The sequence below is a fragment of the Pseudorca crassidens genome, chromosome 10 (assembly GCF_039906515.1).
Source record: "Pseudorca crassidens isolate mPseCra1 chromosome 10, mPseCra1.hap1, whole genome shotgun sequence".
Taxonomy (NCBI): domain Eukaryota; kingdom Metazoa; phylum Chordata; class Mammalia; order Artiodactyla; family Delphinidae; genus Pseudorca; species Pseudorca crassidens.
The window spans coordinates 25,845,506-25,870,443 of NC_090305.1; the positions used below are offsets into that span (position 1 = coordinate 25,845,506).

The 24,938-nt window shown below is 41.3% G+C and overlaps 1 protein-coding gene across 2 annotated transcripts in view; it reads right to left on the minus strand.

Moving 5' to 3' along the window:
* The window catches only part of EFHC1 (EF-hand domain containing 1), a 60,552-nt gene that overhangs the window by 6,678 nt on the left and 28,936 nt on the right, over positions 1-24,938 (minus strand). For both annotated transcript variants that reach the window (XM_067752704.1, XM_067752705.1), the window contains 4 exons: positions 22,250-22,470; positions 16,367-16,507; positions 12,719-12,932; positions 12,223-12,370 (listed from right to left, as the gene is read on the minus strand). In XM_067752704.1, coding sequence (XP_067608805.1) covers positions 12,223-12,370; positions 12,719-12,932; positions 16,367-16,507; positions 22,250-22,470 — 724 coding nt within the window. The remainder of the gene's footprint in view (positions 1-12,222; positions 12,371-12,718; positions 12,933-16,366; positions 16,508-22,249; positions 22,471-24,938) is intronic.

Genomic DNA, 24,938 nt, shown 5'->3' on the forward strand with positions numbered 1-24,938 from the left:
AGAAAATATTTGAAGAGATTATAGTTGAAAACTTCCCTAACATGGGAAAGGAAATAGTCACCCAAATCCAGGAAGCACAGAGAGTCCCATGCAGGATAAACTCTAGGAGAAGCACACCAAGACACATATTAATCAAACTAACCAAAATTAATTTCAAAGAAAAAACATTAAAAGCAGCAAGGGAAAAACAAAAAATAACATACAAAGGAATCCCCATAAGGTTATCAGCTGATTTTTCAGCAGAAACTCTGCAGGCCAGAAGGGAGTGGCAGGATATACTTAAAGTGATGAAAGAGAAAAACCTACAACCAAGATTACTCTACCCAGCAAGGATCTCATTCAGATTCGATGGAAAAATCAAAAGTTTTTCAGACAAGCAAAAGCTAAGAGAATTCAGCACTACCAAATCGGCTTTACAACAAATGCTAAAGAAACTTCTCTAGGCAGGAAACACAAGAGAAGAAAAAGACCCACAAAAACAAACCAAACAGTTGAGAAAACGGTAACAGGAACATACATATTGATAATAACCCTGAATGTAAATGGATTAAATGCCCCAACCAAAAGACACAGACTGGCTGAATGGATACAAAAACAGGTCCATATATATGCTGTCTACAAGAGACCCACTTCAGACCTAGGGACACATACAGACTGAAAGTGAAGGGATGGAAAAAGATACTCCATGCAAATGGAAATCAAAAGAAAGCTGGAGTAGCAATACTCGTATCAGATAAAATAGACTTTAAAATAAAGACTGTTACAAAAGATAAGGAAGGACAGTACATAATGATCAAGGGATCAATCCAAGTAGAAGATATAGCAATTGTAAATATTTATACACCCAACATAGGAACACCCCAATACCTAAGGCAAATGCTAACAACCATGAAAGGGGAAATCGACAGTAACACAATAATAGTAGGGGACTTTAACACGCCACTCACACCAAAGGACAGATCAAACAGAAAATAAATAAGGAAACACAACCTTTAAATGACACAACAGACCAGATAGGTTTAATTGATATTTATAAGAACATTCTGCCTGAAAGTAGCAGAATACACTTTCTTTTCAAGTGCACATGGAAGATTCTCCAGGATAGATCACATCTTGGGTCACAAATCAAGCCTCAGAAAATTTAAGAAAACTGAAATCATATCAAGCATCTTTTCTGACCACAACGCTATGAGACTGGGAATCAATTACAGGAAAAAAACTGTAAAAACACAAATACATGGAAGCTAAACAGTGCGCTACTAAATAACCAAGAGATCACTGAAGAAATCAAAGAAGAAATAAAAAAATACACAGAAACAAATGACAATGAAAACACGACAACCCAAAACCTATGGGACGCAGCAAAAGCAGTTCTAAGAGGGAAGTTTATAGCAATTCAATCTCACCTCAAGAAACAAGAAAAATCTCAAATAAACAATCTAACCTTACACCTGCAGCAACTACAGAAAGAAGAACAAAGAAAACCCAAAGTCAGTAGAAGGAAAGAAATAATAAAGATCAGAGCAGAAATAGAAACAAAGAAAACAATAGCAAAGATCAATAAAACTAAAAGCTGGTTCTTTGAGAAGATAAAATTGATAAACCCTTAGCCAGACTCATCAAGAAAAAAAGAGAGAGGACACAAATCAATAAAATTAGAAATGAAAAAGGAGAAATCACAACTGACACTGCAGAAATACAAAGGATTATAAGAGACTACTACAAACAACTATATGCCAATAAAATGGACAACCATGAAGAAATGGACAAATTCTTGGAAAGGTACAATTTTCCAAGACTGAACCAGGAAGAATTAGAAAGTATAAACAGACCTATCACAAGTAATTAAATTGAAACTGTAACTAAAAATCATCCAACAAACAAAAGTCCAGGACCAGATGGCTTCACAGGCGAATTCTATCAAACATTTAGAGAAGAGCTAACACTGATCCTTCTCAAACTCTTCCAAAAACTTGCAGAGGGAGGAACACTCCCAAATTCATTCTACAAAGCCACCATCACCCTGATACCAAAACCAGAAAAAGATATCACAAAAAAAGAATATTACAGACCAGTATCACTGATGAAGACAGATGTAAAAATCCTGAACAGAATACTAGCTAACAGAATCCAACAACACATTAAAAGGATCATACACCATGATCAAGTGGGATTTATCCCAGGGATGCAAGGATTCTTCAGTATACTTAAGTCAATCAATGTGATATGCCATATTAACAAATTAAGGAATAAAAACCATATGATCATCTCAATAGATGCAGAAAAAGCTTTTGACAAAATTCAACACCCATTTATGATAAAAACTCTCCAGAAAGTGGGCATAGCTGGAACCTACCTCAACATAATAAAGGCCATATATGACAAACCCACAGCAAACATCATACTCAATGATGAAAAACTGAAAGCATTTCCGCTAAGATCAGGAACAAGACAAGGATGTCCACTCTCGCCACTATTATTCAACATAGTTCTGGAAGCCCCAGCCATGGCAATCAGAGGAGAAAAAGAAATAAAAGGAATACAAATTGGAAAAGAAGAAGTAAAATTGTCACTGTTTGCAGATGACATGATACATAGAAAATCCTATACCACCAGAAAACTACTAGAACTAATCAATGAATTTGGTAAAGTAGCAGGATACAAAATTAATGCACAGAAATCTCTGGCATTCCTATACACTAACAATGAAAAATCAGAAAGAGAAATTGAGGAGACAATCCCATTTACCACTGCAACAAAAAGAACAAAATACCTAGGAATAAACCTACATAAAGAGGTGAAAGACTTGTACTCAGAAAACTATAAAACACTAATGAAAGAAATCAAAGATGACAGAAACAGATGGAGAAATATACTATGTTCTTGGATTGGAAAAATCAATATTGCGAATATGACTATACTACCCAAAGCAATCTACAGATTCTATGCAGTCTCTATCAAACTAACGACGACATTCTTCACAGAATTAGAACAAAAAATTTTACTATTTGCATGGAGACACAAAAGACCCCGAATAGCCAAAGCAATCTTGAGAAAGAAAAATGGAGCTGGAGGAATCAGGCTCCCCGACTTCTGACTATCCTACAAAGCTACAGTAATCAAGACAGTATGGTACTGGCACAAAAACAGAAATATAGATCAATGGTACAGGACAGAAAGCCTGGAGACAGACCCACGCACATATGGTCACCTAATTTACGACAAAGGAGGTAAGAACGTACAATGGAGAAAAGACAGCCTCTTCAATAAGTGGTGCTGGGAAAACTGGACAGCTACATGTAAAAGAATGAAATTAGAACACTCCCCAACACCATACACAAAAATAAACTCAAAATGGATTAAAGACCTAAATGTACGATCAGACACTATAAAACTTAGAGGAAACATAGGAAAAACACTCTGACATAAACCACAGCAAGATCTTTTTTGACCCACCTCCTAGAGTAATGAAAATAAAAATAAACAAATGGGACCTAATGAAACTTAAAAGCTTTTGCATAGCAAAGGAAAACATAAACAAGACCAAAAGACAACCCTCAGAATGGGAGAAAATATTTGCAAATGAAACAATGGACAAAGGATTAATCTCTAAAATATACAAACAGCTCATGGAGCTCAATATCAAAAAAACCAAATAATCCAATTAAAAAATGGGTGGAAGACCTAAATAGACATTTCACCAAAGAAGATATACAGATGGCCAAGAGGCACATGAAAAGATGCTCAACATCACTAATTATTAGAGAAACTACAGTGAGGTATCACCTCACACTGGTCAGAATGGCCATTATCAAAAAATCTAGAACAATAAATGCCAGAGGGGATGTGGTGAAAAGGGAACCCTCCTGCACTGTTGGTGGGAATGTAAATTGATACAACCACTATGGAGAACAGTACAGAGGTTTCTTAAAAAACTAAAGTAGAACTACCATATGACCCAGCAATCCCACTACTGGGCATATGCCCTGAGAAAACCATAATTCAAAAAGAGACGTACGGGGCTTCCCTGGTGGCGCAGTGGTTGAGAGTCTGCCTGCCGATGCAGGGGACACGGGTTTGTGCCCCGGTCCAGGAAGATCCCACATGCCACAGAGCGGCTGGGCCGTGAGCCATGGCCGCTGAGCCTGTGCGTCTGGAGCCTGTGTTCCGCAACGGGAGAGGCCACAACAGGGAGAGGCCCGCATACCGCAAAAAAAAAAAAAAAAAAAAAAAAGAGAGACGTATGTACCACAACGTTCATTGAAGCACTGTTTACAATAGCCAGGATATGGAAGCAACCTAAATGTCCATCGACAGATGAATGGATAAAGAAGATGTGGCACATATATACAATGGAATATTACTCAGCCATAAAAAGAAACGAAACTGAGTTATCTGTAGTGAGGTGGATAGACCTAGAGTCTGTCATACAGAGTGAAGTAAGTCAGAAAGAGAAAAACAAATACTGTATACTAACGCATACATATACAATCTAAAAAAAAGTGGTACTGATGAACCTAGTGGCAGGGCAGGAATAAAGACGCAGACATAGAGAATGGACTTGAGGACATGGCGGGGGGCCGGGACAGAGGGGGAAGCTGGGGCAAAGTGAGAGTAACATCAACATGTAACAGTTAGCTAGTGGGAAGCAGCAGCATAGCACAGGGAGATCAGCTTGGTGCTTTGTGACGACCTAGAGGGGTGGGATAGAGGCTCAAGAGGGAGGGGATATGGGGATATATGTATGCATATGGCTGATTAACTTTGTTGTACAACAGAAACTAACACCGTACTGTGAAGCAATTATACTCCAATAAAGATCTATTTAAAAAAAAAAAAAGAAACTGCATCCCTATTTTATACAATTCAAAAAAATTAACTCAAAATGCATTGAAGACCTAAACGTAAGACCCGAAACTGTGAAACTCCTAGAAGAAAACATAGGAAAAAAGGTCCTTGACACTATTCTTGGCAAGGATTTTTTGGATATGACACCAAAAGCACAGGCAACAAAAAACAGAAATAAACAAGTAGGACTACATCAAACTAAAAAGCTTCTGCATGGAAAAGGAAATAATCGACAAAACAAAATAATCAACAGAGTGGGAGAAAATATTTGCAAACTGTCTTCGTCCATTCGGGCTGCTATAACAAAAAACTAGAGACTGGGTCGCTTATAAACAACAGAAATGTATTTATCACAGTTCTGGAGGCTAGAAGTCCAAGATCATGGCGCCACAGATTCCATGTGGTGGCTAGTGAGGGCTCTCTTCCTGATTCATGGCCAGTGCTTTCTCATTGTGCCCTTGAAAGGTGGAAGGGGGCTAGTCAGCTTCTGAGGCCTTCTTTATAAAGCCATTAATTACCTCCCAAAGGCTCTACCTTTAATAGCATCACATCAGGACATCAAAATGAATTCTGGGAGGACACAAACATTCAAACCATAGCACAAACCATATATCTGATAAGGCCTTAAGGTCTGAAATATATAAGGAATTCACATGTATCAACAGCAAAAAACCCAAACAATTCGATTAAAAAATGGGCAGAACTAAAGAGACATTTTTCCGAAGAGGACATACAAATGGACAATAGGTACAAGAAAAGATGCTCAGCATCGCTAACCATCAGGGAAATGGAAATCAAAACCACAGTCACACCTCTTAGGATAGCAATTCCCAACAGTGGTGGGAATTGGTGCAGTCACTATGGAAAACAGTAAAGAGGTTCCTCAAACAATTAAAAATAGAGCTACCATATGCTCCAACAATCCCACTTCTGGGTGTGTGTATATATATATATATATATATATATATACGAAAGAAACAAAATTAGTATCCCAAAGAGACATCTGCACTCTCATGTTCTTTGTAGCATGATTCACAATAGCCAAGATATGGAAACAACCAAACTGTCCCTTGAGAGATGAACGGATTTAAAAAAGAAGTCCTGCCACTTGCAACAACATAAATGAACCTGAAGGACATTACGACTAGTGATTTTAGACATATTAAAAAATGCTGAACTCATAAAAACAGAGAGTGGAAGGGTGGTTGCCAGGGGCTGGAGAGTAGGGGGAAAAAGGAGATGTTGGTCAAAGGGTACACTCAGTTACAAGGTGAATAAGTTCTGGGGACCTAAGGCACAGCATTGTGACCATATAGTACTGTATACCTGAAATTTGCTAAGAGAGTAGATTTTAAGCATTCCCACCACTCGCCCACAAGAATAAATGGTAACTATGTGAGATGGTGGATGTGTTAACTGACTTGACTGTGATAATCACTTCACAATGTATATGTATATCAAATCATCACATTGTACGCTTTAAATATATACGGTTTTGTCAATTATACCTCAATAAAATTGGCAGAGGAGAAGTAGTATGATGAATTTGGAGCCAAGTTCCGGGATGACTGGTCTGGTCACTGTGTGCAATGGATTAAGGAAGAGCGTGGAGGTGGGCAGATGAGTCAGGAGGTGCTGTGGGTGCCTCAGCAAACACTGGTGGGTACCTGCCCAATATTCACCCTCTCCTTTTTCCTAACAGAGCCCTCACTTTGTCTGGAGCAGCAATCAGAAGCGGCCGAGTGATACAGCCCAGACAATGAGATGTAAGGAGAAGTTGCTAGGTGGTGCTTCTGGATAAGCCCTTTAAAAAGAGGAAAGACGTGGCAAGATTGGCTTTTCAGTCTCTTACCCCTTTGTCCTTCCCCTCTTCCTGCCTGGAATATAGATGCAGTGCTGGAAATGGAACATTCACTTGTAACCACAGAGAGAAAAGCATGAGGACAAAAGCTACTTGCTCAGAACATCTGAGGAGAGAGAGAAGTCAGGTCTCTGTTGGGCTGGGAAAGCTCTGGACCACTGACCTCCAGACATTGTGTTCCATAAGAAAACATAAAACTCCACTGGGTTAAGCTAACATAAATTTGTTTCTGTTGTTACTGCTGCTGTTTGTTAAGTTCAGATAAATGCAATTCCAAACTGAGTGCTTTAAATTAGGAAATGGTGGTGAGAATGAAAAGAAGTCAGAGGCAAGAGATATTGTAGAATAAAATAAAAGAACTTAGCAGCATATTGAATATGGTGCAGAATAGAAGAGGAGGTTTCAAATCAAGGTAAATGGAGCCTTGAGGTGACCAAGAGAAAGAGGGGAGCTGACATTCACTGCTTGCCTCCTGTGTGCCAGACACCAGGCTGGTGCTTTACACACATTATCACAACTCACTGTCATCGCCACTTGATGAGACAGATGAACAGAAAGAAGGAAGAAGGATGAAGGAACAGCAGGTGTGCCAGGAAGGTGAAGACAACAGTGGTCTCATTTTTAGCTGTACGAAGTGAGAGGTGCTGGTGGCTCAGATGCATGGAGACCCATCGAGCAGGCAGACAGGAGTCTGGGAGCAGAATCAGGAGAACGTCAGGATGGAGAGCGACTTATTCAGATACTCTACGATGTGATGAGATCGTCCAGAGTTTAGAGAAAGAGAACAGGAGGACCAAAACCAGAACCTTGAGAAACACCAACCTAGTAGACAGAAATAGGAAAAAGAACAAGCTTCCAGGGAAGTAGGAGGAGTATCAGAGACTCTGACTTTCTAGAACTCAAAAGAAAGGGTTTCAAAAAGGGGGTGGTAAAGAGTAATTTACATTATATGTAGATCAGAAAGGCTCAACACTAGACCAGGGGGTTGGCCCAGAGGCCAAAGCCAGCCGGCAGCCTGTTTTTCTAAATAAAGTTTAATCAAAATACAGCTACACCTACTCATTTATACATTGTCTATGGCTGCTTTCACCCCACGGGTGCACAGCTGAGTAGTTACAACAGAGATTCTGGTATGGCCTACAAACCTGAATTATTTACTACTCGTAGCAAAAAAGTCTGCCAACCTCTGCCCTAGACAGTGAGCTCCTATTCCCTCACCTGGCTGCCTAGATGTTTATTAAAGTCTGACATATGGTGCAGGCGCCAGTATCACTGAATTAATGAATAAATGACAAGAGACCATTAGATTGGAAAACAATCAGTAACCTCAAGTAAACAACTTCTGAAGAGTGTCTGGATACGAGAGCAGTCAGAGGAGGCGGTGACAGACACAAAAGAATTAAATTTGGAGAAATGGGAGCTACTTAGCTGTGAGAAGAAGGTAAAGAGATAAGTAAAGAAACACTCTAAGGTGAAGAGTAGGAAAACAGAAGCAGCTCACACTGGATCACTGGGTCTGTCTGAGACCATCTGCAAAGTGAATATGGAGGCGCTTGGGGCTTCAAGAAAATGGAAAAGAAAGTGAGAATATTTGGAAATGCCTATATGGGAAAAATTGCTGGAAGTGAAAAAGAGAGGATGAAAAGGATCGTCGAGCAGGGGAGGAGGGTCCTCCTGAAGCTGAAGAGCACAGACGGGCAAGTCAACCAAACAAGGACAAGATATGCGAACACACGGGTGTTCATGCTCTTCACACGGGGAGGGTTTGTGCAGAGGAGTGGGCTTATGAGCAATCTGTTATCTGTAAGTCTGAGTTCAGTGTACAGCAATGAAGACACAAGCCTGAAAAGAACTTCAGATGAAGTCAATACTCCAACCACTTGTGCACTGTTTTAATCTTCCAGCTCAGAGAAGGAAGATGGCTAACTGCAAATTTCATCATCCTGTAACTAACACTTGATATAAAAAGTTCTCAGGCCTGACAAGTACTCAGGATCCCTTTTCATTATTCTTAGCAATGATTACTCAAATACAGGATTTGTATTTCCTTAGAGCATGACCTTTGTATTCATATCACCTTCAAGCATCTTCTCTCATTCACCTCTCTGACCCATCACAAGAGAAGAGGGGTAAAGTGAGGATCAACACAAGGATAGCCATGGATTTCTTAACCCAGAACTTGAATTTCTCTTTATCTTATTCTAAGACACCAATACCTTCTCTTGACCCCACTTCGCCGGCCAGCTACTCCCCCATTTTTCTGTTCCCCTTTGCACCAACTTCCTCAAGAGCGGGCTATACTTCCAAGCTCGAATTCCTCTCCTCCCATTCTCTTAAGCCCACTCCCGCCCCTCCTATTCCAGTGGAAGTCTGCACTGAGGTCCCCAGTGTCCCCTACACATTGCTAAATCCCCATGTGACACAATGAATCACTGTCTTCCTTGATTTGCAGGCAATTCTTGTTTTTGCAAGGCTCAGATATGCATGAATTTCACTTACCACCATCTGGTTAAATAACCCAGTCCCTCAACAACACAGTTCAAATTTCAGTTAGTAACTGTGAGTAACTGCCTCAAGTGCAAATTGTCAGATTTTCAGTCCACGAATCATTACACAAATAATAGATGTGCATCACAATCAGCGACAATCATATCACTTCTTTGAAAGTCTGTCAGTGACTGATCACTGGGCATCTGTTTTTCAAGTCACACACAGACAGCAAAGTGTGTAGCTTATGTTGCCTCCTTTTCTCTAAAGGATAAACTCAAGTGACATTTTACAAAAATGGATAACTGAAGAGAGAACTGGTCAACAAAGATGAGAGCGTGGCAAAGAAACCAAAAGAGGTAGAGCTAGAAGCAGAATTCAAGTCAAACACAACGGAGTTAGAGAAGAAATAGCTGACCGTGGGAATGCTGACACTGCTGTGGTTTAAGAGACTCTCGATGTGCAGGCAGAGGACCCTAGCAAAGGCTGGCTTATTGACATAAATGAGGGAAGTGGTCGTAACGAAAAGGATGAAGACACATGCCTTGGAGCAACTAAGCCCGTGCACCACAACTACTGAGCTTGCACTCTAGAGCCCTCGAGCCACAACTACTGAAGCCCATGCACCTAGAGCCCATGCTTTGCAGCAAGAGAAGCCACTGCAATGAGAAGCCCGCACACCGCAACGAAGACCCAATGTAGCCAAAAAAAGAAAAAAAAGGATGAAGATATCCCAGATGCCAGCAAACAAAAAACTTCACATTAAAAGAACTCTGAGATACTTCACTCATTAAAGGAACTCTAGGATGTATTTCGCAACATTGAAAGCAAAAATAATAAAATGTTGGAAGTCAATCCAAACTTGGAAAGGAATATGACAATTTGCCGAGGCACAGAAAAGACGTTCACTCTGTATCATAAGTTACATGACAAGAAGGCAAGCACTGTTCCAACTACTCTTAATATGCTTTTTATAAAGAAATAAAACACTTTTAATTCTCAATGTTGCCAATGTCTTAAATTACAGTGCACTAGTAAAACTCAATTTTACTATTTTTCATTTCCCTATACATTTATAACCATCAGAGCTTTTCATGTTTTGACAAAAATTTTTTAAAGTTGCAGAACAGCAGTAAATTTTCCCATTGGTGCTGAGATTGTTCTCATGGTCACGTTTACAGTCCCTACTGTGCAAAAGGGGACAGCCTGGATTCAGGACACCACACCCACTTGGTTTTCTTCCTGCCTCACTAGTCGTCCTGCTCAGTTTCTCTTCCCAACTCAGTGCTGGAGAACCCCAGAGCGCAATCCTTGGAGCTATTCTCTCTTCTTTGTCTATAATGACTACCTGAGAGATTTCACCCAGTCTCATGGCTGAAAATATCATCTATATGCCCACAACTCCCACAGCCCCAGACCTCTCACCTGAGCTCCAGATTTATATATCCAACAGCCCGTTTGATCTCTCTATTTGAGTATCTAATAGGTATCTTAAACCTAGTACATTGGACTTCCCTGGTGGCGCAGTGGTTAAGAATCCGCCTGCCAATGCAGGGGACATGGGTTTGGAGCCCTGGTCGGGGAAGATCTCCAGACCCATGGAGCAACTAAGCTCGTGCGCCACAACTACTGAGCTTGTGCTCTAGAGCCTGCGAGCCACAACTACTGAGCCCGCGAGCCACAACTACTGAAGCCCGCGCACCTAGAGTCCATGCTCTGCAACAAAAGAAACCACTGCAACGAGAAGCCTGCACACTGCAACGAAGAGTAGCATCCTCTCGCCGCGACTAGAGAAAGCCTGTGTGCAGCAATGAAGACCCAACACAGCCAAAAAATAAATTAAATTAAATAAAAATTAAAAAACAAAACGAAAAAAAAAAAAACCCTAATATATCCCAAACTGAAATCCCTCCTGCCTCCGCCCTGCCAGAAAAAACCCTCCCCTACCCACAGTAGACTTCTTCCCCATCTCAGTTGGTGGCAACTCCTTTCCAGCTGCTCAGGCCAAAAACCTTAGTCATCCTTACCTACTCTCTTATCTCCCCTATATCATCTGTCTGAATCCTTATTAGCTCTACCTTAAAATATACCCCAAATCAGACCACTTCTCCCCACCTTCACGGATACTACCCTGGTCCATGCACCGTCATCTCTTGCCTAGATCACTGCCACATTCTCCTAACTAATCTCCCTCTGAATCTATTCTTAACACAACAGCCCCTTCTTTTAAAACACATGTCAAATGGTGCCCCTCCTCTACTCGGAAGCCCCATGGTGGCTCTCGCTTTCACTCAGAGGAAAGCCACCACCCTTCCAGAGACCTAGCAGGTCCTACACAACCTGGGCCCTTGCTAACTTCCTACCTCCAGCTTCTGCTTCTCTTCCTCACTCCTCCACTGCCGCCACTCACCGGCCTACTTTTTGCCAGTGTTACCTGTGTGCTCCAGGTGTGCTAATACGTAGGGTCTTAGCACTCACTACTCCCTCTTCCTGGAAAGCTCTCCCGCCACACGTCCACGCAGCTGACTCCTTTACCTTCACGTGTCTGCTCAGTGCCACTTTCTCAAGGTGTGACCACCTCCCCCAACCAACTGCAACCCACCCTCACCTTCCAGAACCCTTATCACCCTTGTTTTGCTCCACTTTCCCACAGCACTCATCACCCAACACACTGCATAACTAACTTACTGGTGCTGTTTATTAGCTATCTCCCGCTGCTTAGAGGGTCAACTCCATGAGGGCAGCAACTTCTGGTCTATTTTGTTTACTGATAAAAGCCTAAGGGCCTAGTGACAGTGTCTGATACATATAAGGCACTCAATAATTATTTGCTAAATATATGAAGTTGAAAAAGTTCTAAGTTACTAGTTATTATATTGGACCCAGGTAACCTAGGTTGTCTAAGACCTTCCATTGGTGAGGGAAATCTGAAAATCTAAAATGTGATCATCCATTCATTTTAAGAACTGCTTCCTGAATATCTCATTGTGCCAAAGCCAAAATGGACCTTAGATGGTCAAACATACTTGTCCAATTCTGGTGCAGGGGCTTCTTGCTTTCGAACACGGCTCTGAATTGACAGGAGTGCTTCTGGTGAATACTGGGCAGCATTGCTCTCCATGTATTTCAGAACACAGTCGTCTGTATCAAGGATGACGAACCGGTGGCCAAACACTGGGGAAAGGGTAGAAATACACTTTGCCTGGTTATGTTCTTATCAGGCAACTGAGAGTAAAAATTCACAGATATGTATTTGTGACCTAGACTAATGAACTTTCAGTTGCTCTCTAAACTAATATGCACTAGTTCGCTCGGTGTTTAGGGAGCTCAGAGTTTCCATCTACAGCCAACAAATGCAACCAATTTACAGTTTAATTGATAAAGGAGATTTAGACACTATACCACATGTACAGCTGGACTGCAGACTAACTGCTTCCTACAAGGGTTAACTGAATTAAATTCCCAATAAGAAGAACCCATTCACTTGGCCAGAAAGAGAGCCTAAACTGTGTTGAGACTTACCCTCAATCACAGCACCAATGAAGAAGTCACTGGGGCTATAATAGATGGGGTTTTCCACCGAGGAGCCTGGTTTGACAACTTTAGTTCTGCCAAGATACTTGCCCCCAATGATACCAGAATTGCGAACAGGAGGCTCAAAGATACTGATCATGTCAGTGGCTAGAAAATAAGAGAAGACAAATCGGCGGTCTTTGTCTTCTGGGATGGGGGATTCCTGGAAAGGTGAAGAAAAGAGGATATTACGAAGGTACGTGATCTATGCAGAAGCCTCAAACTGAAATATCTACGGGGACTAGGGTACAATATAAGCCTAACATATGAAGTATAATATAAATGAACAGTATGGGGTGGGGCTCCGGGGGCCGGGAAAGGACATACCTCATCTAAGGAAGGCTGCTGCCATGTGGGAATGAATATAGGCCCAATGTTGCTAGATCCAATTTTTCATGAGAAAACAGAAATCTGGATTACTATATAAAAACCCTGACTTTAAAATGTTGACTTCAACACTTTAAAAGCACCAGGCAGGCCAAAGAAAACATATAGGCTACATTCTGTCCACAGGCTGCCAGTCTGAAACCTCGTGGCTGACATTATGTTCAACTTCGAGGACACTAAAGTGATTATGCAAAGCTTATGCCTTTAAACAAATCCATTTTTATACATAATTTAAAAAAGAAAATTTAAGAAGGGAGGAAGGAGTAATATGTCATAGAGTTGAAGTGATTCTGAGAAACTACGTTGTTAAGACTTTTCCTAAATCAAATCACCGAGAAACAAATTCCAGACTGAACAAGCCTAAATACAGACATGCTTATTCTTGACTAAAATCCTCTCACATCACAATTTCAGCACATACCTTCTCATTCAGACCATGGAATGATTTGTGTCATAATTTCTCATTTAGTTGAGAAAGTCATTGGATTTCCTCTTAGTAAAATAATTTCCTCATACCATTCCCTAACTGACAGTCTCCAAACTTTTTTTGTTGAACACCCTTATAATAAAAAAAATTTTTTTTTAACAAATAAAAATAAAATCACATCATTCCTCTCCTCTCAAACCTCCAGAGGATTCCCATCACACTTAGAATAAAATAAAGTTCTGAGCAGGACTACAGGCACGGGTGTACAAGGGGGTTGGGAGCAATAGCTCACCCTGGCAGGAAGGAGTATTTAAAAATTTTTTAAAAATTGTTTTTGCCATTTTATTTTGAAATAAGTTTATCAGACTTACAGAAAAGTTGCATAGTTGAGAATTCTCGTAAGCCCATCACCAAGCCTCACCTAACAGTAATACCTTACATAATCATAGCACAGTTATCAAACCCAGAAAATGATGGTATAATGCTTTAAATAAACTACTGTCCTTATTCAAATTTCACCTGTTTTCCACTTATGTTCTTTCTCTGTTTCAGGATCCTATACTGCATTAGTTGTTATTTCTCTTCAATCTCATCCAATTTGTGACAGTTCCTCAGTCTGCTCTTGTCTTTCATGACCCTGACATGAGTACTGGTCAATTATTTTGTTGACTGTCCCTCATGCATCTCACTTTTGCATCTTTGGCAAAAATACCACAGGGAAAAAAAAAAAAAAAACCACGTCCACCTCTGTGCATACCAAGGAGTTCATGATAACAAAACATCTTTTTATTGGTTATGTTGAACTTGATCACTTGGTTAAGAAGATGCCTGGTGGGTTTCTCCCCTGTAAAGTTACCATCTTTCCCTTTGCAGTTAGTAAATATCTTGAGGGAGATACTTTGAAACCATGAAAATCTTGTTTCTCCTCAAAGGTTTTCCCACTAATTTTAGCATCCGTTGATGGACCTTGTCAGCAACAAGGACTGCTGAGGTGTGTGCTTAATGGTAATTTTCTATTGCACTCTTCTCTTCTCCATTTGTTCATTGAAATTCTACTGTATGATAATCTCCAGGTCCATCATGTTGCTGCAAATGGCATTATTTCATTCTTTTTTATGGCTGAGTAGTAGTCCATTGTATGTACGTATGTGTGTCTGTGTGTGTGTGTGTATATACATACATACATACATATATATGCCACAACTTCTTTATCCATTCATCTGTCAATGGACATTTAGGTTGCTTCCATGTCTTGCCTGTTGTAAACAGTGCTGCTATGAACATTGGGGTGCACGTACCTTTTCGAATTATATTTTTCGTTAGGTTGAGCGCTAGTCCTGCCTCTGTCTAAGCAGTTAAGACCTGGGACACACCAATTAGTCTCTGATTCTTATGTTTTGAAACATAAAATGAGTATATTATATTGCCTGACTCACAGATAGTGTATGTGTAAATAAATTCATTTACCCATTCATCCAACAGTTATTGAGTGCCTACAAAGTCTAAAGAGACATGACCCCTGCTCTCAAGGAGTTCATAGTTACTATGTCATAATTCAACAAACCTCTTGAACTTTAACAGTAACTCAAAGAACTTAGCAACAATGCAAAACCTTCATTAATCAGAATTCTTAACGTATGGAGTGTTCTAGTTGACCTAGAATTTGCTAGAACTCCCTTGTTTCAAAGCTTTTTCAATATTTAAAAAATACATTAGTCAACTATGTTCTCATTTAATTTTTATTTTTTCAAATACATTTCTATTCCCAGAGTTAACTTATTTCAATTTCTATTTATGTCTATATTTCTAAATAAAATGGTTATATTTCTATTTCTGCTTTTTTTTCTATTTTTAAAGACATTATCCTTTGAATTCTTATCAGTAACTTGCTTCAGGTAATTCAGCCAGTGAGTGGAACACTCAGGATTTGAATTTATGTCTGTTTCCAAACCTCTTAGCCACTAGCCATATGACCTCTCAAAGTTCACATCTATTAAATTAGTATGATTCCATTTGTTACATTTAATGAATATAAAATACATCAAGCTAGATATCACCAATGATAAAAATTAGTAAGACATGGTCCCTACCCTCAAGAAAATCACAGTTCACTGGAAAGGCACAAAAATAGATAATTTGAATGTAAGTCAAGCTTTCATAATTGCTTAATAAAAAAGGCCAAAATGCCTGTCAAAATTTGAGGGATAGAGAGATTAACGATTTAAGAAAGACTGTGAGGGCAGATAGGACTTGAGCTAGGTCTTGGTTCAAGGGCACCATACTTAATACTATCCAACCTGCCTGAAGGTTGGAACCAATGGTTGTTTAAATAAACACATAACTCTGACAGCTGTTACTCTAGAGCTTACAGACAAAACGGACAACTATGCACAGTACTGAGACAGAACAGAATCTTAGGATATAAAAATTGTCCTTGGGGCTTCCCTGGTGGTGCAGTGGTTGGGAGTCTGCCTGCCGGTGAGGGGGACGCGGGTTCGGGCCCTGTTCCGGGAGGATTCCGCATGCTGCGGAGCGGCTGGACCCATGCGCCGCAGGTACTGAGCCTGCGCTCCGGAGCTGGCGAGCCACAACTACTGAGCCCGTGTGCCACAACTGCTGAAGCCCATGCACCTAGAACCTGTGCTCCACAGCAGAGGCCTGTGCACCACAACGAAGAGTGGCCCCTGGTCACAACTAGAGAGGGCCCCCGTGCAGCGGCGAAGACCCAGTGCAGCCAAAAATAAAGTAAATTAAATAAATTAAAAAACAAAAATTGTCCTCACCAGTGCAGCCAAATAACGAAGCACCTTGTTCTCATTCATCAGCATTTTAATAACATCTTTTTTTGGAGGTTTTGGAATGAGCGCAAAGCAATTCTGAGCAGAGTCCTCAACTAGTCCATAACCGTTATAGGGAGGTAATTCCTGAAGAAACACAGAAAGCAAGAAATAAAGCAGATGCTCCGTGTTCTAAAAATTAAAGGTAACTGTAAGTTTCTTTTTAAAATCTAGAAAACATTTATTTAAAAGCAATTTCTACATATACAAATGTAATCAGAAAAAAATAACATATCACATACTCCATTCCTCTTTATAGATTTTACACCATGATCACTGCTCATAAAAGTGACTGATGATGCTACAAAGTAACCCTCAGGGCTGGATTTAATCTATCACTGATGTCCACTGACCCCTTACTGCCAAAGCAGAGCCTGGCCCTGCTCCCAGCCCCAATCCTGGCCCCTGTGGCCCTCCAGCACGGTGAAGCCCATGGGTCTGTCTGTGACTTCTTTGTCTGGGGTGTGGGTCTCAGCCTGGCAGATCTGGAAACTGTTTTCTCAATTCACCCAAAGTGGGCACGTGTGTGTGTCGGAGGTAGGGGTAAGGTGGGGGTGTCAGGACTTGGTTCATGCTACTTACTTCCGAGTTACCTCCGTATTTCTAATATTTTAATTTCTTTTTAAAAAAATTTTAATTTTATTTATTGATTTTTGGCTGCGTTGGGTCTTCGTTGCTGCGCGCGGGCTTTCTCTAGTTGCAGTGAGCGGGGGCTACTCTTCGTTGCGGTGCACAGGCTTCTCGTTGCAGTGGCTTCTCTTTATTGCGGAGCACGGGCTCTGGGCATGTGGGCTTCAGTAGTTGTGGCTTGGGCTCAGTAGTTGTGGCGCACGGGCTTAGTTGCTCTGAGGCATGTGGGATCTTCCCGGACCAGAGCTCGAACACGTGTCCCCTGCACTGGCAGGCGGATTCTTAACCACTGCGCCACCAGAGAAGTCCCTATTTTTATTTCTTCATTTTTGCCTCAGAGAATGATAGCCATACTTCACTGAGAACTCACACCCCCCTGTCCACACAGGATTCCCCTTTCCTAGTGAAGGAGCAAACTCATGGAACTAAATTCCAGATGCAAAGGTTATTTGGTGAGTGTGAAAATTTAGGATGAACGTATGTTTTTCATTTAGGTTCCATGAAGGGCTGAAAGCACCGCTATAGGATGCTAAGATCTGTTTGTCTAAAAACTTAAGTAGAGAGCTTCCCTGGTGGCGCAGTGGTTGAGAATCTGCCTGCCAATGCAGGGGACATGGGTTCGAGCCCTGGTCTGGGAAGATCCCACACGCCGCGGAGCAACTAGGCCCGTGAGCCACAACTACTGAGCCTGCGCGTCTGGAGCCTGTGCTCCGCAACAAGAGAGGCCGCGATAGTGAGAGGCCCACGCACCACGATGAAGAGTGGCCCCCACTCGCTGCAACTAGAGAAAGCCCTCGCACAGAAACGAAGACCCAACACAGCCAAAAATAAAAATAAATAAATTTTTAAAAATAATAATAAAAAATCATGTATCTAAAAAAAAAAAACTTTAGTTCAGAGGTTATTTTCCTCCCTCTCATCAATGCTAGGCGGACTGCAGCTGAGTTCTTTTTCTCTGACTCCTTTCTGCTATGCTTTCTCAGCAAACTAGCTTGTACCATGCTTTTACTTGTAGATACCCTCCCCAAATCTTTTAATATACTGTATTCAGGGACTTTAACAAGTTAGTCTATATGAGCCCTGCTCCATCTGCAACAGGGGACTCCCTCAGGAACCAGGGACTCTGCTATGTTCGTCCAAGGTGGGGTGCTTAGAACACTGATCCTTCACCCACTTCCTGGGCTGTAGTTAACGTGATCTTCATGGCTGGAATATGACTAATGGATCCAGTAGATGGACGATGACTTAATTTGCTCCAAATACAAAACCACTACTCAGTGAATACACACGGTTGCCAATGGACAGAAGGACTTGGGGTGAGACACTGCATGCTAAGCTCTGGCTTACTCTGGAGGTGGGCGGAAACGCACAGTGGTGGAGACCAATATCAACACACAGTGAGAGCAGCCTGGTTGGGAGGTGTGGGGGGAGGTTAGGGAGTTTTAAAATAGGGAGGTAAGTTCCTGAGCACCTTCCTCTCAAATTCCTTTTGTTTTAACAGGCTTCTACCTAGTTTTCCCAAGTTGCATCTCATTTCCTCTGCTTGGAATAAAGACCTTCTCTAAATATCAGCCCCTGTGCCTGTGGTGCTGGCACCATGCTCTTCATGCTCCAAGCTACCGCCTGGGTCCTGTTCTAAACTAGAACCATTCCTCTGACTGGACATTATCACGCCTAGACACTCCTATTCGTATGACCCACCTTCCAGAGCTTCTGCCCAGGCTTTCTTAATGATGCACGCACACACACAGTCTTACAGTCCCTCATCCTTCAGATGCTGCCTTCAGAGGCCAGCTCCACGGCAGATGAGCTCTCCTGGTCCTGGCTTCTTCCTCCTTCCTACTAGCATGTCTCCAGATGGATCCAGCACATCTGGCTTCTGGATCCATGTGGACTTACTCCTGATCTGGCAGATCAGCCTGACCTGGGTATCGAGATTCTCAAATTAATATATGCACTGCATATCCACTTCTGTCCCTGCCCATCAGCTTGACTCTGGCTTGGTCCCTCTAGAACCTGCTACGGCTCTCATCCCTGTGTTCCAACTACATTGTGTAGAGTTCAGATGACTGAGAGGTAATGATTGAGGAGAGCTAAAAGGTGTTTGCTGCTTGGTAAGTGGAGCTTTCCTACTCATTTCCAACAAAGACTTTCATGGACAAGCAGAGAGGATTTATTTGTAGCAGAATTATTTATTATAGAGAAAATAAACTGACCAAACACTATAATTAATGTGCCATATGTAAGGATGGAGAAATCATTGTATTATACAGAGTAACTGAGACAGGGCAAAACAAACCAAAATCTATAGTGGTTCTTCAGTTCTCTCTGCTCTCTATCCAAGTCTTCCCTCCCTTTCTTTAGAAGACAAGTTTGGGGGGTAGAAAGGTGATAGTAACGAGGATGGAGAGCAGGGCTCTTCTAGGACTCAAAGCTTTTATCAGCTCAAAACACAGATCAAAGCCGTCCATTAGGAAAAGTGCACCAGTGTGCTACAAGCCCTCCCCATCCTACTTCCTGGTTAGGTGAGACTCCTCCTTATGAGAATGTTTGACATTTAACAGGATTACCCTTGTACTTTTCATTGTGATGCCTGGACTGCAACTTCACACAATACTCATCTATAAACTCAAGTGGTGGAGTAGTTTGGCTGATTAAAATCTAGATCTGTTCACATGGTATTTTTCCTGTAGACTGCATCAAATGCTGCCCCCAAAACTGGGGCATAGGGACATCGGTTTTATTATAATTCTTAATCCATGAGCACATTCATGGGTAAGGAGTTCTATCAGAGGAAAAACTGACAGCAAGAGGCACTATCATCACCCACACTCCCTTCTGGAAGTTTTATTGCCCCAGGAACGCCTAGCACCAAAATCCAAATCCTTCTTTGTAATTGTTTTTATGAGATGTTGTTTCTAAAAGCCTTGCCTAAGATATCACTTGCCTTTGAGGGGAACAAATACATACTGCCTAGGCAGTCTTCTTCAGTCTATCCAGGAAACACACCACATACCTCCTATTTGCCAGGCACTGTGCTAGGTGCTAGGAGCACAAAGATGAACAGTGGTCCTGCTGTCAAGGAACTTAGTCTCATAGAAAAATTCATAAACAGATGTTTTAATACGACAAGTGCTAGTGGAGGGAGGCACAGAGTATCCCAGGAACACAGACGATGGGGTGCGAGCCCTGCCTGGGACTTCAGAGAAGCCTTCTTGGAAGAGAGAAAGCCTACACTGAGTTGTGAGAGTTAAGAAAAAGCCGTGTAGAGAAATGATGGAGAAGTGGTTCAAGCAGGAGAAAGAGCATTAGCGGAAGTCCAGGGGAATAAAACAGGATGCAGAACCACCTGTAATTCAGTAGAATTGGAGGCTAAACGCAAGCAGCATGGGCAGCAGATGCGGGGAAGGCAGGGGCCCAGGCTGGAGGAATTCAATCATTCCATCATTCCAGTAGTGTCTTTCAAAAAGAAAAAAGCCCACGGACATTATTTTATACACACGCTGGCAAAATAAAGATGGGCCACAGGTGCTAACACACTATTTTATACATGGGCAACAAAGAGGTTGTTTGAGTTGTTCCTGCCCCAAATAGGTACAACAAGCACCAGTGTTTTGGTCTACGACACTGTGGCCTTAATACTTTAGATGCTTGTTGAATCTGCTGTGTAATGTGGAATTTTGAAAACATGCGATTGTCATTTCAAACTCTAAAATATGTGGCTGAGCCACTCTGAAGGTTCAAGTTTATTAAATTACTATTTTGGTGCATTAAAGACACCATGAACTTACTCTGAGAGTGGACTTTGAGGTGCACAGAACTGAATTTTGGGGTTCTGCGTGATTTTAAGGAGAGCGATGTTGCAATTAAAGAACACCGTCTTCCAACATCTTCAGTGAATCAGTTTTTGTTTTGCTCCCAATCACTTTTTTTTTTTTTTTTTTTTTTTTGTGGTACGCGGGCCTCTCACTGTTGTGGCCTCTCCCGTTGCGGAGCACAGGCTCCAGACGCACAGGCTCAGGCATGTGGGATCTTCCCGGACCGGGGCATGTGGGATCTTCCCGGACCGGGGCACGAACCCGTGTCCCCTGCATCGGCAGGCGGACTCTCAACCACTGCGCCACCAGGGAAGCCCTCCCAATCACTTTTTAAGTAAAAGGGTTTGATAAATAGGCAAGAAAAAATGAAATGCCTTAGGGGTCTGGAATTTTAAAAGATGTCTTTTTTTTAATCAAAAAGTTTTTAAATTATTAAAGTAACACAAGGCTTGGTATAAAAACTGAAATTGAGGGAACTCCCTGGTGGTCCAGTTGTTAGGACTCCATGCTTCCACTGCAGGGGACATGGGTTCAAGCCCTGGTCAGGGAACTAAGATCCCATAAGCCATGTGGCATGGCCAAAAAAAAAAAGCAAAATTACAACCACACAGTACAGAAAGAAAGCTCCCTGGTCATCTCCCACTTCCCTCCCTCCCTCCCCTTCCCACGGTGAACTAACCACTGTTAATAGTCTGGGGAAACATTCCTCCAGGTCTTTTCCTCAGTAATATACACAGATGTTGTATACAGTAATCTACAAAAATAGTGCCATGTCATGTATTCACAATCCCTTAAAAATGTTATGGACATTTTCTCATGTTAATATGCATAGACTCCCTCTTTTTTTAACAAGTCTTATAGTCCTCTAATTATATGGATGGATATACTATAATTTATTCTGCCAATGTCCTTACACTTTATTATAAGTAATGCTACACTACACATCCTCACATATATCTATTTATAATCCCCAAACCAGATTTTCTGGGTCAAGAGATACGTGATATTTTATTTTGAAAAAGTTTAAATGAGACAAACTGCCCTTCAGAAAAGTTTTTCTCATTGTTCGCCTATTAACAGTACACGATGCCTACTGCATCACACCAGGGCAAACACTGGATATTGTGAGTCTTTTTAGAGCAAACAGATCCTAAACCTCATTATTTTCATTTCTCTTTGTTTGATTATCAATTGAGGGTCTTTCCGTATGTTCATTAGCCATTTGTAGTTCTTCTTTTGTGAACTGCTCTATTTCACATGCTTTGTCCATTTTTTTTATTGGGTATTCACATAAGAGACTTTTTTATCCTTTTCCTTAAATTTCTATTAATGCATCAGAAGATGAACTCTCTCTCTAACCTCAGAACCAGTGTCCTGTTACCTGTTTCACAGGAGGTGGTTCCTTCTTGCTCACATCAATGCGTGGCAAATCGGAGATTCCAAATTTTTCTTTGTAATACTGCCGAGTAAATGGATCACAATCATAAATGAAGAAAGTTCTCCCAAGTATAGTGAGTGGCTTCCCAACAATGAAGTCTTTGGCAGTATACCATTCCAACACCTCCTTGTCTGAGATTTCCAGCACACACCGAGGGAAGTTCTCTAACAAAAGACAGCAGGGAGAGGAAAGAAAAGGAATGAGGATGGGAAGAAAGACTGACACACGGCAGCCAGGCATTCCTGAGAACCAGAGGGAGTGCAGGCTTCAGCTCTGATCGAGGGTCAGGGACTCCTCCACACTCCCTGCAGAACACAGGGCTGAGTACTTCCATCTGCGAACAGGACACATAAATAATAACCCAGATTGTTTCTGTAAAGTCTCTCTCCCATATTCGGCTTGAACTATCCCTAGAGGTCACCAATCTTAGTAGAATTAATGCTTAGAAGGAATCATTACAAGAGAAAAGAATAAATGTCCTTCTATAAAGACAGAGTATTGGATCTATGGTGGGGGGTCCAAGTCATTTACTTCAACCACCCACCCATTTATCCGTTCATCTAACAAATTGTTAGTGACCACATATACCGTGTACCAGGTACACTGCTGAATACAGAGATTATAACAATTAACAGTATGGATAAAATTCCTGCCTTGATGGAGAAAACATTCTATTCGGGGCCACAGACCCTAAACACACAAAACATGGTTTCATTTCAATTGTGGTCACTGCTACGAGGGCAGTCTGATCTAGTCCTGTGCCAAGAGGCAGGGACAGTCAGCACAATGGTTCCGGTAATCCGTTCATCTGGGAAATCAACAGATTTTCAAACGTAGAATCAACCTTCCATTTTTGGAATAAATCTAATTTGTCACACTCTCTTATGAAAACTAGGTGTTGATTGTTTAAGACTGATTCCCTGCAACTTGGCCTCCATGGAAACCATAAGATCATCAGTCAGTTCTAGTAAGGTGCCACACTTTGTAGCTGGAACCACAAAGCTTGGCCCCAGAACTCTGATGACAGGGAGCATGAGAGGGGGGTTGGTACTATCCTAACTGATAATTGCTAAGAAAATAAGGAAGGAGACTAAGGTTCTGCTACAGCATTCAGAAAACCTAACACTCCAGCCCTTGATTTGCCAAAAGAAAAGGGTTGGCTGCTTCCCAATCACGCATCTTAAACGCCCTATAGACCAAAGGTTCCTTCTCCCAGTGTCTAGTGCCCAACCCTACTAGAGCTCTCTGAGTTACCCCAGGAAGTGATGGGCAGTGGAGGACACAGCTCATGACTCTGTGGCATTGTTTTCTTTTTTTTGGCCACACCATGCAGCTTGTAGGATCTCAGTTCCCTGACCAGGGAACAAAGCCACGCCCTTGACAGTGAAAACACAGAGTCCCAGCCACTGGACTGCCAGAGAATTCCCCAATAATTATTACTTTAAATGTAAGTGGACTAAATGCTCCACTCAAAAGACATGGAGGGGCTGAATGAATAAAAAAACAAGATCCATCTACATGCTGCTTACAAGGGACTCACTTCAGACCTAAGACAGACAGACTGAAAGTGAGAGGATGAGAAAGGGTATTCCATGCAAATGAAAATGAAAAGAAAGCTAGGGTACCAATATTTATATCACACCAAGTAGACTTTAAAGCAAAGCCTGTAAAAAGAGACAAAAAAGGGCATTACATAATGATAAAGGGATCAATCCAAAAAGATGTAATAATTGTAAATATATATACAGCCAACATAGAAGCACCTAAGTACATAAGGCAAATATTAACAAACAAAAGGAGAAACTGATGGTAACACAATAATAGAAGGGGACTTTAACACTCCAGTTACATCAATGGACAGATCATCCAGACAGAAAATCAAAAAGGAAACACTGGCCTTAAATGACATTAGACCAGATGAACTTAATAGAAATATATACAACATTCCATCCAAAAGCAGCAGAATACATTCTTTTCAAGTGCACATGGAACATTCTCCAGGACAGATCACATGCTAGGCCACAAAACAAGTCTCAGTAAATTTAAGAAGACTGAAATCATACGAAGCATCTTCTCTAATCACAACACCATGAGACTAGAAATCAACTACAAGGAAAAAAAAAACAAACTGTAGACCTTGAGATTACCTTACTAGTTAAGTCAGAAGGAGAAAGACAAATATCATATGATATGACTTATATGTGGAATCTAAAATACGACACAAATGAACCTATCTACAAAACAGAAACAGACTCACAGACAGCGAACAGACTTATGGTTGCCAGGGGCGGGGTCGGGGAGGGATGGATTCTGAGTTTGGGGTTAGCAGATGTAAACTACGATATATAGAACGGATAAACAACAAGTTTCTACTGTATAGCACAGGGAACAATATTCAACATCCTGTGATAAACCATAATGGTAAAGAATATAAAAAGAATGTGTGTGTGTGTGTATATATATGTATATATATGTATAACTGAACCACTTTGCTGTATAGAAATTAACACAACATTGTAAATCAACTATACTTCAATAAAAAAAAAGAAAAAACACTGTAAGAAACACAAATGTGTGGAGGCTAAACAATATAGTACAAAACAACCAATCGGTCACTGCAGAAATCAAAGAG